General features: G+C 45.8%; 1 protein-coding gene across 3 annotated transcripts in view; it reads right to left on the reverse strand.

Annotated features, from left to right (window-relative positions):
* Nucleotides 1-229: 229 nt before the first annotated feature.
* The window catches only part of dlgap1a (discs, large homolog-associated protein 1a), a gene marked incomplete at both ends in the record, with an annotated part of 32018 nt that continues 14606 nt past the window's right edge, over nt 230-17641 (reverse strand). For 2 of the 3 annotated variants that reach the window (XM_084188173.1, XM_084188171.1), the window contains 6 exons: nt 230-445; nt 1146-1298; nt 1413-1504; nt 1745-2178; nt 3245-3330; nt 3825-4222. In XM_084188173.1, the coding sequence (XP_084044299.1) occupies nt 230-445; nt 1146-1298; nt 1413-1504; nt 1745-2178; nt 3245-3330; nt 3825-4222 (1379 nt within the window). Of the gene's footprint in view, nt 446-1145; nt 1299-1412; nt 1505-1744; nt 2179-3244; nt 3331-3817; nt 4223-17641 lie in introns of all 3 variants that reach the window. The other variant, XM_084188172.1, reaches the window with a different exon arrangement.

The following is a 17641-nucleotide window of genomic DNA, read 5'->3' on the forward strand; positions in this document are numbered from 1 at the left end:
TCCCACTACAGAGAAAATAGTGTGACTATATTACAAACACCCTGCACTTACCTATCAGTGGGTGTAGGTCTCTGTGTTTTTGCCCACAGGAACCATACTGTTAAAAGCTTATGTGTGTTTACCTGTGTGTTTGTGTTCTAGCGGTGTGTGAGGTGTACTGTAAGTTAATCTGTGTGTGTGTGTGAGCCAGAGTGTGTGTGTAGTGGTGAAGGTGTGCCTGCCACAGGGCTCATAGCCTGGTTTGGGCCTCGGGGATATAGATCTCGATGCTGTCTGCGCTCTCGGTGGCTGAGTTCTGCCTCACCGACGCAGCTCGCTTGGCAGCCATCAAGCGCTTTCGTGCATCCAGCCTCTGCTTCTCGGAGCTCTCCAGGGACCTATCTCGGGCCAGGGGAGGCTGACCTTTTGGGGGTTTCTTTGGCACAGGAGGAGGGATCCGTCTCTCCTGAACAGGGATGACAAATAGTCAGTTAGCCACCTCCCAGGAGCGCAGACAGCATTCACACACCTATTGCAGCACACGGCTAGCGCTACAGAGAGACAACCACACGCGATGCAGCGACTGCATGAGGTACGGTGGCCCAGCGAGGTCAGGCCTCGTGGTGCGTGCCAGATGGAATGACTTCTCAAAACCAGCTCACTGTCGACAAGAACAACAAAACAAAAACATGGAGAAGCGGTCAGAAAATCAAGAGTATAAAATGCAACAGCCATGATACAGAACAGTAGAAACAACTCTACTGACTTTAATACAACACATGACAGGAAAACGGCAACATTCAACAACTTTTGGGTGTGAGGTTTTTCACTGTGTTAAAATAGGATTGTGTATAAAACTATTGATGGTGTATATGTTGTAATGTGTGACTCATGCCATGTAAAGCACTTAATAAGGTATTGGGCACATCTAATAAACCCTCACCATCTAGACAAAAGTCAGTTGTTGCCAAACCCCCCAAAAACATTGATACAGTATGTTAATAAATAATAATTATGAAGTTACAACAGCGATACTAGATCATGCAATGAGTTAGAAAGCTACTGATTTGTTTCGGCATGATGAGTATGTCTCGGCCGGTCGGTATCATGATGTACTCTGTGTCATACACAAACAGACACTAGCTGGTCCTGGACGCCTGTTTTACCTTTCTCTCCGGGGGGTCCAGGGGCCTCCAGTTGTTGGCCTTCAGCTGGTGCAGTTCGTCAAACTTCAGGCTGATGTTCTCAATGGACAGCTGGAGCATGTCCCAGAAACCAGCCAGGTCCTGAGAGATGGGCCGCGGGTGGGCATTGGGCTTCTGATCACAGATCAGTAAAGAGGGGAAGAACAAAACATAGTTTTATCTCAGCTTTAATGTGAAGAACAGGGGGAGTGGGACAAAGGAAGCTGGAGAACTAGAAAAGTCACCCACCAGATTCTCCTCACAAAGCTCCCGGAACTGCTGGAATTTCTGTGACATCAGGAGCTGAGCACTTCCCACAGCAAGCCTTATTTTCCCCAAGACTATGGAGAGGAAGACAATGTAAACACAGATCAGATAGCACACACACACACACACCAGTGGAGGCTGTTGGAGGAAGAACTCAGAGGACTGGCTCAGTGTAATGGCTGGAATGAGTCCACCTAATTGTACCTATCACAGGTACAATTACGCACAAGTACGCAGCACCAGCCTCCACTGACACACACACACACACTTGTGATAGGTAGTGGTATAAGTGCCTTTGGACCGGCCAGACTCACCGTCATCAGGCAGGTCGTTCTCCTGTTCGTCCTGCTCCATCTGTCTGCACCAGCCCTCCATGCGGTCTGTCTCAGCCTGCAGCAGCTTGAGGAACCAGCGCCCGTCCCGCTGACACACGGACCTCTGGACCACCTCCAGGGGGTCTTCGGTCAAGCTGTCGATCCATGGATCGGGCGGGGGCAGGATGGATGGGTCGAAGCCCACGTCATCGTAGTCGTCTGAGTTACAGGCGTGGTAGTGGTTCCCCGAGCCCTGGATGCTGACGGTGGAGGCTGGCGAGGTGGCGGCGTCGCGGGAGTACTGGTGTGACACAGAGACTGAGGAGGGCAGGTCTGTCTCTGGGGAGTCCAGGGGGCTGTCTAACATGTCAGGCATGTCCAGGTCAGCCTGTACTGCGGCTGTTACACTGTTGGAGCGGGTGAGCCGCCGGTATCTGCCAACAGGGGGAGACAGACATCAGTGCCCAGTCTGAGGTGACCTGACCAGGAAAAACTCTGAACCCCAGTTTAAGCCTATATAGGGCCAGAGTTTTTCCGGGTCAGATCATGTGGTCAGAAAAACCTCAGGCCCTGAATTTAATCCATTCTGATGGATGGAAGGTGTATTTTACCACATTTTGAGCCAATCCATTGCACCATGAATGAACATCCCACATAGAGAGGTAGTGTGGGAGGTGCACAGAGACACAGAGTGAGGGAAGGGAAGGGAAGAGGCCCTAGGCTGCAGTCATCATGGAGCAGGCTACTACTGTGAAACACCACCCACCATGACCATTCCTTTAGAGCGAGCGCCCTACACTATAGACACACAGCAGAGCTGTCCAAGAACAGCCTTACAATGCCGATGACTATTGATGCTATATTTGTCCTGTACAACGCATAGGGTGGAGCAGAACACACGTAGGAACCAGGAAGAAATATACAATAAGGTTTATAACGTGAATAATTTCACTCTGATTCATATTAAAACTCCCACAGTCTTTAGTATGACTAGGCTGCTGTAGTGGGCGGTCAGTGATCCTCATTAACAGAAGTTGAGACACCAGCTGCAGCAAGTCTACCAGGATTATTTCTCTAACTTCTATCTCCGGCATAGAAAAAAAAAGTGTACAGAGTGTAGGCGTTTGGTTTGCCTTGTCAGACTGCAGTCGCAGGTTAGCTGGAGAGGACACAGCTGAAGTCACTGAAGAGGTGTCACCGGCGAGGCCAACAGACAAACACAACTGTCCGTTTCACTAGCACAACTGTTCCACTGCATTCACAACCCTAGGCTCAGTCTTCTTCCCCCAGCATCCCTCATGACTCCCTTGGTAACGGCCTTCATTTGTAAATGGATGCCTTTCTCTGGACTTTCACACAAAAGGTCATGAAGGCAAGAAACAGTGAGCGACTGACATTCTGATCTGACTGAGAGAGAGGGGAGAGAAGAGAGCGAGAGAGACAGGGAGAGGGTGACAGAGAGAGAGAGAGAGAGACAGAGACAAAGAGGCAGAGACTCACCCCCTCTCGTCCTCCACCTGGACCCCAATTGATTGGAACTTGAACTGGTCCTCCATCTCCAAAGCTTCCTCTTCTGGCCCGTCCACCTGGAAATAAAATCATCAAAGAAAGAAATTGAACGATAAAATATAGATTTATCTCTCAGTCACTACAATATACACGCAGTTTCCCAACTCCAGTCCTCCAGTACCCCCAACAGTACACATTTTTATTGTAGCCCTCAACAAGCACACCAGATTCAACTTGTCAACTAATCATTAAGCCCTGGATTAATTGAATCAGGCATGTTTGTCAAGGGCTACAACATAAATGTGTGCTGGTCGGTGGTAATGGAGGACAGGAGTTGGGAAACTGATATACAGAACACCAGGCTGAAGTAAATGTAAACATCTGCCACTAGAGAACAGTATAGAGCAAAAGTAGAACCACATCCTGTCAACTCAGAAAGGGGATGGGGATCCAGTCTCTCAAAACCTGGCTCTTGTTTCACCTAATACATTTCTTATTATTCCCATATCAGATCAAACTAAATGTCAAAGGACACCTCAAAAGTTGTTGTGAGGTAGTGTCTACCACAGACCTGGATGCCGATGGACAGCTGGCACTTGGCCCTCCTGGCCTGCTCCTTCCTGCTGTCCTCAGTGATCTGGGCCAGGGCAGAGGTGGTGGTGATGGTTATGCTGCTGTTTGAGACATGCTGACTGGCGGGGCCGTGGACCTGGGCGTTGGCCGCTTCGATGGCTGCCGTCAGGGCCTTCATGCTGTCGATGCTCTCCGTGGAGTTGGACAGGGCTGACTGGACGGTCATGTCTCCCCGGGGGTGGCTGTCCCTGTTCCCCTGGCCATGGCCATCCATGTAGGCATCCTGGGCTGACTCGGTGCTGCTCTGGGCTGTGATAGAGATGAAGGGTTTGGAGGTGGTGGTGCGGGGCGGCACCGGGGGTGGGGTCTTCTTATAGGTGGTGATGCATGATGACACTGTGGGGAACCATGGGAGAGATACAGTACTTGTGAGGCAGTAGGATATTTAACACACACACATAAACAAACATGCACAGTATGTCATAGAGTTACAACATATCAAAGTATGAATGTACAGTGGGGAAAAAAAGTATTTAGTCAGCCACCAATTGTGCAAGTTCTCCCACTTAAAAAGATGAGAGAGGCCTGTAATTTTCATCATAGGTACACGTCAACTATGACAGACGAATTGAGGGAAAAAAAATCCAGAAAATCACATTGTAGGATTTTTAATGAATTTATTTGCAAATTATGGTGGAAAATAAGTATTTGGTCACCTACAAACAAGCAAGATTTCTGGCTCTCACAGACCTGTAACTTCTTCTTTAAGAGGCTCCTCTGTCCTCCACTCGTTACCTGTATTAATGGCACCTGTTTGAACTTGTTATCAGTATAAAAGCCACCTGTCCACAACCTCAAACAGTCACACTCCAAACTCCACTATGGCCAAGACCAAAGAGCTGTCAAAGGACACCAGAAACAAAATTGTAGACCTGCACCAGGCTGGGAAGACTGAATCTGCAATAGGTAAGCAGCTTGGTTTGAAGAAATCAACGGTGGGAGCAATTATTAGGAAATGGAAGACATACAAGACCACTGATAATCTCCCTCGATCTGGGGCTCCACGCAAGATCTCACCCCGTGGGGTCAAAATGATCACAAGAAAAAATCCCAGAACCACACGGGGGGACCTAGTGAATGACCTGCAGAGAGCTGGGACCAAAGTAACAAAGCCTACCATCAGTAACACACTACGCCGCCAGGGACTCAAATCCTGCAGTGCCAGACGTGTCCCCCTGCTTAAGCCAGTACATGTCCAGGCCCGTCTGAAGTTTGCTAGAGTGCATTTGGATGATCCAGAAGAGGATTGGGAGAATGTTCGCATACCACGCTGCACCTTGGTCTGACCCGTCTCTCAACGATCGTGACAGAAGATCCCACCAAAAACGGACCAAGCAGCGTGCCCAGGAGCAGCAGACACCCTGGACACAGGTGGGGAAGAGTTTTTGGACATGGGAGGAGATTTTGGCAGGAAAAGGACCCTGGGCGAAGGAGGAGGCCCAGACGGGAGAGGAACACAGAAGGCGTCGGCCGAGGAGGAAGCTTGCGGGACAGCCCCAATATTTTTTTTTGGGGGGGGCTAAAAGGTTGGTCGGGGATCGATAGAGAAGAGCCCCGACCACTGCACTCGTGGGGGCTCAAGGAGGAGTCCTTACTGGAGGAGGACTGGGCGCGGAGAGTAAAAGACTGGTACAGTCGGAGATCTCTAACGACAGTTCCCAGTCCGGTACACCTCGTGCCTGCGTCTCGCACCAAGCTAGTTGTGCGTGTTCCCAGTCCGGTACGGCCCGTGCCTGCTCCTCGCACCAAACCAGTGTTGCGTGTCGCCAGCCCGGTACGCCTGTCCCTGCTCCTCGCACCAAACCAGTGGTGCGTGTCGCCAGCCCGGTACGCCCCGTACCTGCTCCCCGCACCAGGCCAGTGGTGCGTGTTCCCAGTCCAGTACGGCCCGTCCCTGCTCCTCGCACCAAACCAGTGGTGCGTGTCGCCAGCCCGGTATGCCTGTCCCTGCACCAAACCAGTGGTGCTTGTCGCCATCCCGGTACGCCCCGTAACTGCTCCCCGCACCAGGCCAGTGGTGCGTGTTCCCAGTCCAGTACGGCCCGTCCCTGCTCCTCGCACCAAACCAGTGGTGCGTGTCGCCAGCCCGGTACGCCTGTCCCTGCTCCTCGCACCAAACCAGTGTTGTGTGTCGCCAGCCCGGTACGCCCCGTACCTGCTCCCCGCACCAAGCCAGTGGTGTGTGTTCCCAGTCCGGCCCGGCCCGTGCCTGCTCCTCGCACCAAGCCAGTGGTGCGTGTTCCCAGTCCGGCACGGCCCGTGCCCGTTCCACCGGGGGCCTGGTCCAGCACTGATCAGCGGCTCCACTCCGGAGCCAGAGCAGTCCGCTCCACCGGTTTCCAGTCCAGCTCCGGTCAGCGGCTCCACTCCGGAGCCAGCAGTCCGCTCCACCGGTGCCTAATCCAGCCCCGGTCAACGGATCCATTCCGGAGCCAAAGCAGTCCGCTCCACCGGTTTCCAGTTTAGCTCCGGTCAGCGGCACCAGTCCAGACCCAGACGTCAGCCCCTCTCCAGGTTCGGGGTCTCCCACACCAGGGTCCAGACAGGGTTTGGTGCATCGCGGGAGGATTGCCGATCCAGGCGCAGACGTCAGCCCCTCTCCAGGTTCGGGGTCTCCCACACCAGGGTCCAGACAGGGCTTGGTGCATCGTGGGAGGAAGGAGAGGGGAAGCATCGCGCCGAGGTCCAGACCAGACCAGGGGCGCATCGGGGAGGCTGAGAGGAAGAGGTCGTATCTGTTCTGACTATACATCACAGAGACAAACGCCATACTTCTATCCACAGTAACTGGTGAAGCACATTTTTTTTTTTTTTTTTTTTGCCATTTAGCAGACGCTTTTATCCAAAGCGACTTACAGTCATGCGTGCATCAATTTTTAATTTTTTTTTGTGTATGGGTGGTCCCGGGGATCGAACCCACTACCTTGGCGTTACAAGCGCCGTGCTCTACCAGCTGAGCTACAGAGGACCACACATCAATACAGGTCCAACGGTACTGGAAATATGCTTTTCAAATGAGTTCTTAAATGTATGTTTCACTTGTGAAAAGTATTGGGATCATCTCCAATGACATATTTTATTCCATGGCAAGCTAACAAAGTGAGGTGTCTGTGGAGGAATGATCCATGAAGGGTGGCAGGATATTTATGTTACCTTGATAGCGAGAGCTCTTGCTCTGTCTTGGCCCCAGGTTCTGTCTGCTTTGACAAGTACTTCAAAACGGACACTCTGACAGGACTGAATAAATAGTACCATGGCCTATATTGTTTTCTCTCCTTCTTTCTTATACACATTGACACACCCACTAATTCGATATCGTTTGATATCTCCGCATCTAAAACAACCAAACCTTTATTATAGAAATCTGGCTCATTTTGGGGATTTCATTTTAAAACATGGTGTGAAAAAGAGTAGGCCTCATCTTTAACCTTGACAAGGAAAGTAAAAAGTGAAGATTGTTCTAAAACTATGCAAAAAAACTTGGTCATATTCAGCTATATCCTTTCAAAACACTGTCCTCCATCTATCCCATACCTTTCACATTTCCTCTTTCAAATAAGACAATAAAACTAATTTCAAATCTACATACTGTATCTCAACGGCTGCAGTTTTATGCCATATCTTAAATTCTTAAATTAGACAGACAAAAGAACCTCATCTGAATTAATTATAAGTAGAGGCAAAGGATTCTGTGGTAGCCAGCTACTGTATTTTCCATGCGAGTTCTCCTGTAGATATTTTTGATAAGTGATGGCTGGCAGGGAGAGGCAGGGATCACACAGACACACACCAGCTCTGATCTGACTGAGACTGTGGAGCTCATTAGTGTGTGCAGTGTGACCCTCCCGCCCCGGGACTCCCCTGGCCCTACTGCCTGTTTCTAAGCCTGGAATGGGAACTAACACTGTCTCACAGTCCTGGGTGAGGCTCCTGTCATCATCTGAAAATGTAAAGCATGATTGGAGGTCTACAGTCAGTTTATGGGAATTTTATGTGATGGATAGAGAAGCACAGAGGCACTTTCTCCAGTTGGTAGGGGGAAGATGTTACTGCAACAACTTGACTGTCGGTGTGTGTGTGTTTGTGTGTGTGTGTGTGGTGTACGTGCATGTGTGTATACATTGAGGACCATAATATGACAATTCCCTGTATATTACATACATAAAACATATATATCTAATAACAAAACCATAATTTGTCCATCAAAGCCTAATGTGCTGTAGAGACATTACTCAATGAGGCAGAATAAAGATATGATGCTGTTAATAATAGCCTCCTAGTAGCAGGTCCCTCCAGGGTTGTGTATGACATTTGACAATGAAGTGAACAAGATGTTGATTCAACGTACAAATGTAAGGCAACCAGCTGCAATAGGATTGTGAGTTTCCTCAACAAAATGTTCACACACAAACTTTTTGTTGTGAGTTTGCTCAATAACATTTTTGCTGAGCAATCTCACAATCCTATTGCACAATCCTATTGCAGCTGGTTGCCTTACAATTGTAAGTTTTAATTTTTTACATTGTTTGGTTTCAGCAACTACGGTGGATGCATAAGCAGACCAGCCCAGTACAGCTCAGTTTGGCTCAGTAGTGTGAAAGGGTATCAGTATGATGAGATGAGTAGCCTTGTGTTGTTGTTGCCAGGAGAGGGAGAGCAGCCTCCTCAGCAGAGCCAACTAACCCTGGTCTTTCTTAAAGGACAGTGTGAATGACACCGGCACTGCCAAGAAGACTAATCAATCCGTCTCCATTTCACGGACAGGCAGCTCAGATATGTGTGGTCCCTCCCTACAGTGTGTGTGTGTATGTCTCCCTCCCTGCTACACAAGAATAGACAGAAACACAGAGGTAGACGACGTATAACACTTGAGAGCCATGTTGAATTCTTAATTTCTTGCATTCAGCCATGTATGATCACTCAGCAGGCAGTGTAGGTGGAAGTATGTACATATGTGAAATGAGTCAAACTGTATGTTCATACAGTGCATTCGGAAAGTATTCAGACCCCTATTTCCATATTTTGTTACGTTACAGCCTTATTATAAAATTGATTAAATTATTATTTTCCCTCATCAATCTACACACAATACCCCATAATGACAAAGTGAAAACAGGTTTTTAGAAATGTTAGCAAATGTATTAAAAATAAAAAACAGAACTACCTTATTGGCTTCAGGGGAGAGAAAGCTCATTAGCCAAGTACAGTGTTCTAATTAGGACCGTCCTACATAGAAAACAACAACAAACATGGCGGCTTACAAAACACTGTTGCTTGAGTTATTGAGACTAATCTCTACCTTTGCTATTCTCTGTCACCAGCACTGTGTGGGGAATGTACAGAATTAAGACTATGAGTTAGAACCCAAGAGAACGGATTGAGACCTTGAGTGAGTATGACACAGCGCCTTCTTATCTCAAGACAGGTAATTATAATTCTAGTAAAAGCTAAATATGAAGTTGGTCAAGTACGGTCAAGTACGGTATAAACCACGCTGAAGGTCCCTGTGGACAGGCAAATCCATTGTAAGAAGAAGTGCCATGACAACCATTTCCTTTTAATTGCCCACAATGTCAGCTCGTTCTTGTCAGCGTGAGCCCTTGTGAAATGTGAAAGGGGATATGTGCATTGTTGTGCTATGGTAGAAGTTGATGATGTGAATCATGGAGAAACGCATTAAAAGACTTCCAAACTGCTAAAGGACTTCAACATTTAACATGCCCCCATCCCCACTGCCACCAAGGCATACATCTATAAAAATAATCTGCTTTGGCATCATAAAGCCACTTTAATAAACATGCATAGTAGAGATTATCCTGTGTTACATGCGTTCAAAGCCTGTAATTCAGGAATCTAATGCCATTCCATCTTAAAATGTATAATTTCTAATATGAAATTCTGCTGTGTATATCAAGTTCTTCCCATATGCATCTCCTCTCCTCTGCTCCAGTACACAGTAGGAAGTATCTGTCAACTGATTCACAGTTTCAGCAGAATATTTAAGTATTCCTCGACAGGGTCAGAGTGGAAGTAGAGCCCTCTTGTGTGTTTTGGCACATACAGCGTCAGCGGAAGGAAGGACAGGCTCATCAGACTCAGAGTTAGTAGCCGGACGTGGACTGACTCCTCATTCATGCTCTGCTAAGCTGGAGGTTAACAGTGGTTGACAGACAGGCAGGACCTCAGTCCATGGTGGTCTTCTTTCTGGGAATGAAGCACGGAGACAGGCCCCACATGACTCATACACTATATATACAAAAGTATGCGGACACCCCATCAAATGAGTAGATTCGGCTATTTCAGCCACACCTGTTGCTGACAGGTGTGTAAAATCGAGCACACAGCCATGCATTCTCCATAGACAAACATTGGCTAGTAGAATTACCTTACTGAAGAACTCAGTGACTTTCAAAGTGGTACCGTCACAGGATGACACCTTTCCAACAAGTCAGTTCATCAAATTTCTGCCCTGCTAGAGCTTCCCCGGTCAACTGTAAGTGCTGTTATTGTGAAGTGGAAACGTCGAGGAGCAATAATGGCTCAGCTGCGAAGTGGTAGGCCACACAAGCACACAGAACGGGATCGCCGAGTGCTGAAGCGTGTAGTGCGTAAAAATAGTCTGTCCTCGGTTGCAACACCCACTACCGAGTTCCAAATTGTTAGTCGGGAGCTTCATGAAATAGGTTTCCATGGCCGAGCAGCTGCTCACAAGCCGAAGAACACCATGCGCAATGCCAAGCGTCGGGTGGAGTGGTGTAAAGCTTGCCGCCATTGGAGCATTGGAAACACGTACTCTGGAGTGAGGAATCACGCTTCACCATCTGGCAGAACGCTACCTGCCCGAATGCATAATGCCAACTGTAAAGTTTGGTGGAGGAGGAATAATGGTCTGGGGCTGTTTTTCATGGTTCGGGCTAGGCCCTTTAGTTCCAATGAAGGGAAATCTTAACGCTACAGCATACAATGACATTCTAGACGATTCTGTGCTTCCAACTTTGTGGCAACAGTTTGGGGAAGGCCCTTTCCAGTTTCAGCATGACAATGCCCCTGTGCACAAAGTGAGGTCCAAACAGAAATGGTTTGTCGAGATCAGTGTGGAAGAACTTGACTGGCCTGCACAGAGCCCTGACCTCAACCCCATCGAACACCTTTGGGCTGAATTGGAACGCAGACTGCGAGACAGGCCTAATCGCCCAACATCCGTGCCCGACCTCACTAATGCTCTTGTGGCTGAATGGAAGCAAGTCCCCGCAGCAATGTTCCAACATCTAGTGGAAAGCCTTCCCAGCAGAGTGTAGGCTGATATAGCAGCAAAGGGGGGACCAACTCCATATTAATGGCCATGATTTTGGAATGAGATCTTTGACGAGCAGGTGTACACATACTTTTGGTCATGTAGTGTCTCTCCAGCTATAGCTAGTGTTGTTTACACTGTATAACAGTGTCTGAGGAAATAATAGTCTAGGGTAAGATGGCGGATATTTGTATTCTAGCGCCTTGCTTGGCCTGTTGGAGACGAAGGGCACTATTTTTAAGATACTGTAGTTTGTTAGTGTAAATGCTTTGCCTCTTGAAGAAAACACCTAGAAACACAGTAAATGTCACTGAAACACAATACAATAACAGCTAGTGTGTTAAGAGTGGTCTCTTTCCCCAAACACTGATCCCTACACTGAGTACACTCAGTACCTACACTATTCTTGTCCTACTCCAGGAGACATCCTTTCGTAACAGCTCTGACTGCACAACTCCTGAGCGGTAATATTATCCCCTCCTCTTCTCATCTCTCTCTCCTCCTCCCTCTCTCCTCTGCTGTATGTATGAGCCAGCCAGAGCCCTAGGGCTCAGCTTGCACCAGTATTACACGGATGTCATGTACAATCACACATCTACTTTCAGCACCAGCACCTAAACCCACTCGCAGCTACACATCAAGGGCCTCTTGGGATCCCATCGTCGCAGCTGTTTAGGGAAACACGTCACTCACACACATCAACTGTCACAGATTACTAAGGATGGAAGGATGGATGGAAAACACTTTCAAAAGTATCACAGGATTCTGAAGCACTAAATCTGATCTGCCGCATACATTATATACAAATATAGCCTCGCTTTCCAGGCATCCTCACATGACTAACGATACTTGGAAGGATGGCATCGCGAGTCTAGTAAAATATGACTTTAAAAATAATCAAGAATGACATGGAAATGGGTAGCTGAGAGTTCAGCCAAAGGGTTAAATTGAGCCACCCTTGTTTCTAGGAAACCATACACAAAATTAATAATTTGACCAAATATTTAGGAAGGGATCATAATTTCATCGAGTCTGTGAAGGAAGAAATCACATGGAAAAAGTAATAAGCAAGTTAGGTAAAAATAACAGATTTTCAGTAAGTCAAATTAATTTCATGATGCTTGTATCTAAACCAAAGTAGATAATTTTAAGTGCATCCTTGTAACTGTCTGGACTAATACAGTCAAAATGTTTGCCTTGGGGCAAGTTGAGACAATGTTTGAGCAAATTGAAGTGTTTACTTCCCAGGCATAATGCAAGGCATTATCGCTGGGATATTTACATTTTGCAGACGCTCTTATCCAGAGCGACTTACAGTTAATGAGTGCATACATTTTTCATACTGGCCCCCCGTGGGAATTGAACCCACAACCTTGGCGTTGCAAGCGCCATGCTCTACCAACTGAGCTACACGGGATGCTATGACGTAACAACAGGGCCTGGCCTATTTTAAAAGTGTTTAAAAAAGTACTAAGTGTTTGTTAGGTCTTAAGCCTGTGTTAAAATATGCTTAAAATTATTAAAAGACAAAAAAGCGATTGTGATTGTGTTGAATTGTGTTTTTTTTTTTAATGGCCTCCCGAGTGGTGCAGTGGTCTAAGGCACTGCATCGCAGTGCTAGCTGTGCCACTAGAGAGCCTGGTTTGAATCCAGGCTCTGTCGTAGCCGGCTGCGACCGGGAGACCCATGGGGCGGCGCACAATTGGCCGCCCCATGGGTCTCCAGGGTAGGGGAGGGAATGGCCGGCAGGGATGTAGCTCAGTTGGTAGAGCATGGTGTTTGCAACGCCAGGGTTGTGGGTTCGATTCCCACGGGGGGCCAGTATGAAAAATAAAATAATGTATGCACTCACTAAGTCGCTCTGGATAAGAGCATCTGCTAAATGACTAAAATGTAAAAAGTAGTGGTAATATTTCATTCAGTACAGAAATTTGTAGGCAACTTAACTTACCCTGTCCTGCTGCTCAACTTTCCCCGTAAGTTGTGCCAAGAGACCACTTTTTTTGGACAAGCTATGTTTTCAAAACTGTAATGTTTACATGAATTCTGATTATTTCCAGGAATACACAACATCCTGAAATATATGTAGATATCTTTGTTAATAGGAATACCTTATTTCCCTTGACAGAATGATGCTGAATGTAAAAAACTTACCTCAGTCTACTCTGTGCTTTTTAAAAACTTAATCAGATAAACAGAACCAAGTGTATCTGACTTCAACAAGGCTTCCTTGTAAATTGCATTCACCTAAAATAACCTAGAGACCTGAGTTACAACTTTGAATTATGCCCATCTCCTGCTTTCCATTCCCAGAGGCAGATGGTATGTCTCAGGGAGCCAGACTCAGAGCCATGTACGAGGGGTAGAGGTGCCCTCTGAATGTCAGCCCCAACATTCCTCCCCATTAACTGTCCCATAAGTGATCGGTCCTCCTCTCCTTTTCTCATCTCGATTTCTCTCTCTCTCTCTCTCTCTCTCTCTCTCTCTCTCTCTCTCTCTCTCTCTCTCTCTCTCAGCCATGCATACATCTCCCTCACAGCAGCATGGCGATTAGCTATCATTGGGATTGCTATGACTGTTATATGTTGTTGTTTATCTACCTTAGTTTAGAGATGGGCAGTATTTCTGTTACATGCTTTTGAAATACAGTACGTATTTTAATTACTTCTGAGTATTTTGTATGTTGTATTGCACTGGGCTGAACTACACTCCAATGTATTTTGTAACAAGATACTTTCGAAAGCTGTAATTTGTATTTTCAAAATACAAAATAGTTTTCTATACAATTTCATTATAGTAGTTCACCATCTTTTCACCCTACATTGGTATCAGAAGTCTGATGGCACTATGGTGTGATAAGAGCGTCTGCTAAATGAACTAAATGTAAATCAGTGGAGGCTCCTCAGAGGAGGAAGGGGAGGACCATCCTACTCAGTGAATTTCATAAAAATAGACATAGTGAAACATTAAAAAAGTTATGCTTTTTAGATAAAACTATACTAAATACATTCACATCCCTAAATAACTGATTTAAACACATTGTTTTGCAATAAAGGTCTACAGTAGCCTCAACAGCACTCTGTAGGGTAGCACCATGGTGTAGCTGGACGACAGCTATTTTCCATCCTCCTCTGGTTCAATACAAAACCTAGGAGGCTCATGGTTCTCACCCCCTTCCATAGACTTACACAGTAATTATGACAAATTCCGGAGGACGTCCTCCAACCTATCAGAGCTCTTGCAGCATGAACTGACATGTTGTCCATCCAATCAAAGGACCAGAGAATGAATCAAGTACTGAAAGCATAAGCTACAGCTAGCTAGCACTGCAGTGCATAAAATGTGGTGAGTAGTTGACTCAAAGAGAAAGACAATAGTTGAACAGTTTTGAATACATTTCTTAAACAATTAAGGAGATGCAGCAGAGAGAGAGAGAGCACGAGAGAGAGATATTTGGTTGGATTGTGGGTTTACTAATGTGTTAGTTCTAGTAGATACTGTATGTTGACTATAACGTTAGCTAATATGGTGACAACGATGTAGGCTGTGTGCAGCGATTATGGTATGAAGGTTTGGCTTGGAGAGTTTTTTTTGACTGGTCACAGACAGCTGGTGTGTTGTATACTGAAGTCCACAAGCGAAGGGAAAATGTGAGTGGAGGAGAGCGCGCAGATGTGAGGATGCTGTTTGTATGGCTGCTATAAAAGTGAACTGTGTGATCATAGGTGTATTTATTCCGCCAATTTTGTTGCAAAACTTTTCTTAAACAGAAACAAACTGAATGAAACGGGGATGGACCTACCTGAATTTGTCCAATATAAACTCTTGTTTTAGTTGCAAAACCTAACATTTTGCAACTGTTTGGACTAATGATTACATCCTAGATCTGCTAGATGCAGGCAAGAGTGTGCAAGGCGGTTTTGAATGTGTCACTGTTCGTCAGCTTCATTACTCCTTTTGTCTCGACCTGGGCACCTACGTTATAAACTTTCATTTGTAGGCTAGGTTGTAGCAACCTCATGATGGGTATAGGGCAAATTCGAGTATCATGTAGTAGCCTAAACCTATCGATGTTACATTGAGCTGGATGAAGGACAGACAGTTATCCAATATGCTGTAATAGAAATAAGGCCATGATTATTAAAACAATTTAATCGTCCTCCCTAATCTTAAACGTCACCAACCGCCAAGTCAAAAGTTTGGACACACCTACTCATTCAAGGGTTTTTCTTTATTTTTACTATTTTCTACACTGTAGAATAATAGGGAAGACAACAAAACTATGAAATAACACATATGGAATCATGTAGTAACCAAAAAGGTGTTAAACAAATCAAAATATATTTTAGATTTTAGAAGTTGCCACCCTTTGCCTTGATGACAGCTTTGCACACTCTTGCATTCTCTTAACCAACTTCACATGGAATGCTTTTCCAACAGTCTTGAAGGAGTTCCCACATATGCTGAGCACTTGTTGGCTGCTTTTCCTTCACTCTGCCGTCCAACACATCCCAAACCATCTCAATTGGTTTGAGGTCGGGTGATTGTGGCGGCCGAGTCATCTGATGCAGCACTCCATCACTCTCCTTCTTGGTCAAATAGCCCTTACACAGCCTGGAGGTGTGTTGAGTTATTGTCCTGTTGAAAAACAAATGATAGTCCCAATGCTGTGGTAGCCATGTTGGTTAAGTGTGCCTTGAATTCTAAATAAATCACTGACAGTGTCACCAGCAAAGCACCCCCACACCATCACACCTCCTCGTCCATGCTTCACGGTGGGAAACACACATGCGAAGATCATCCGTTCACCTACTCTGCATCTCACAAAAACACGGCGGTTGGAACCAAAAATCTCAAATTTGGACTCATCAGACCAAAGGACAGATTTCCACCGGTCTAAAGTCCATTGCTCGTGTTTCTTGGCCCAAGCAAGTCTCTTCTTCTTATCGGTGCCCTTTAGTAGTGGTTTCTTTGCAGCAATTCGACCATGAAGGCCTGATTCATGCAGTCTCCTCTGAACAGTTGATGTTGAGATGTGTCTGTTACTTGAACTCTGTGAAGCATTTATTTGGGCTGCAATTTCTGAGGCTGGTAACTCTAATGAACTTATCCTCTGCAGCAGATGTAACTCTGGGTCTTCCTTTCCTGTGGCGGTCCTCATGAGAGCCAGTTTCATCATATACATTTTCCAGATTGACTGACCTTCTTGTCTTAAAGTAATGATTGGCTGTCATTTCTCTTTGCTTATTTGAGCTGTTCTTGCCATAATATGGACTTGGTCTTTTACCAAATAGGGCTATCTTCTGTATACCCACCCTACCTTGTCACAACACATCTGATTGGCTCAAACGCATTAAGAAGGAAAGATATTCCACAAATTAACTTTTAACAAGGCACACCTGTTAATTGAAATGCATTCCAGGTGACTATCACATGAAGCTAGTTGAGAGAATGCCAATAGTGTGCAATGCTGTCATCAAGGAAAAGGGTGGCTACTTTGAAGAATCTCAAATATACAACATATTTTGATTTGTTTAACACTTTTTTTGGTTACTACATGATTCCATATGTGTTATTTAATAGTTTTGATGTATTCACTATTATTCTACAATGTAGAAAATAGTAAAAATTAAGAAAAACCCTGGAATGAGTAGGTGTGTCCAAACCTTTGACTGGTACTGTACATTTATATTTAGTTAATTTAGCAGACACACGTTCTTTTCACACTATAGTGCCATCAGACTTCTGATACCAACATAGGGTGAAAGCGGGCCACAAATTTTTTTATAGAAAAGTATTTTGTATTTTGAAAATACAAATTACAGCTCTTGAAAGTATCTTGTTACAAAACACATTGGAGTGTAGTTCAGCCCAGTATAATACAAATGACAAAATACTATTTCAAATACATGTAACATAAATACTGCCCATCTCTGTCCACACCACACCACTCCCTCCACTCCACCACGCCCTCCACTCCACACCAAGCATCACGTCAATGTCAGGGCCTCACTCTGATGAGCTTGGCTGTCTTATTTCTGCCTCAAAACCTTGTGGACCAAAACCCTTTTCCTCACAACACCACAAGGTTTTGTCAGGGCCGTACTCTGAGGCTGACTCCCTATTCTGTCTCTACTCCTCACAAAAGAGTTCATGACGTTGTTGCTGCTGTTTTCAATTCACACGCAAGGTTATCAAAGGATGACGCCCGTGTTCATATCAATAGAATTATATATTTTTTGGCAGAATTATCTAAAAATAAAATGGCTTGTCTGCCTTTTGAAATGGGTGGGAAAATTATAAATGGTGGGAAAATAGGATATCAGAGATGCAATGGGAAGTGATTTGCATGGGCCAGAAAGGGGAAGTGATTAGCATAGGCTTTAGATGTCTTAGCCTGGCTCTTAACTGAGGATGACCCCTTTCAGGGCCATGCTCCCCTAACGCCTAATTACTCTGCT

This window comes from Coregonus lavaretus (genome assembly GCF_964263955.1).
Source record: "Coregonus lavaretus genome assembly, chromosome: 23".
Taxonomy (NCBI): Eukaryota; Metazoa; Chordata; class Actinopteri; order Salmoniformes; family Salmonidae; genus Coregonus; species Coregonus lavaretus.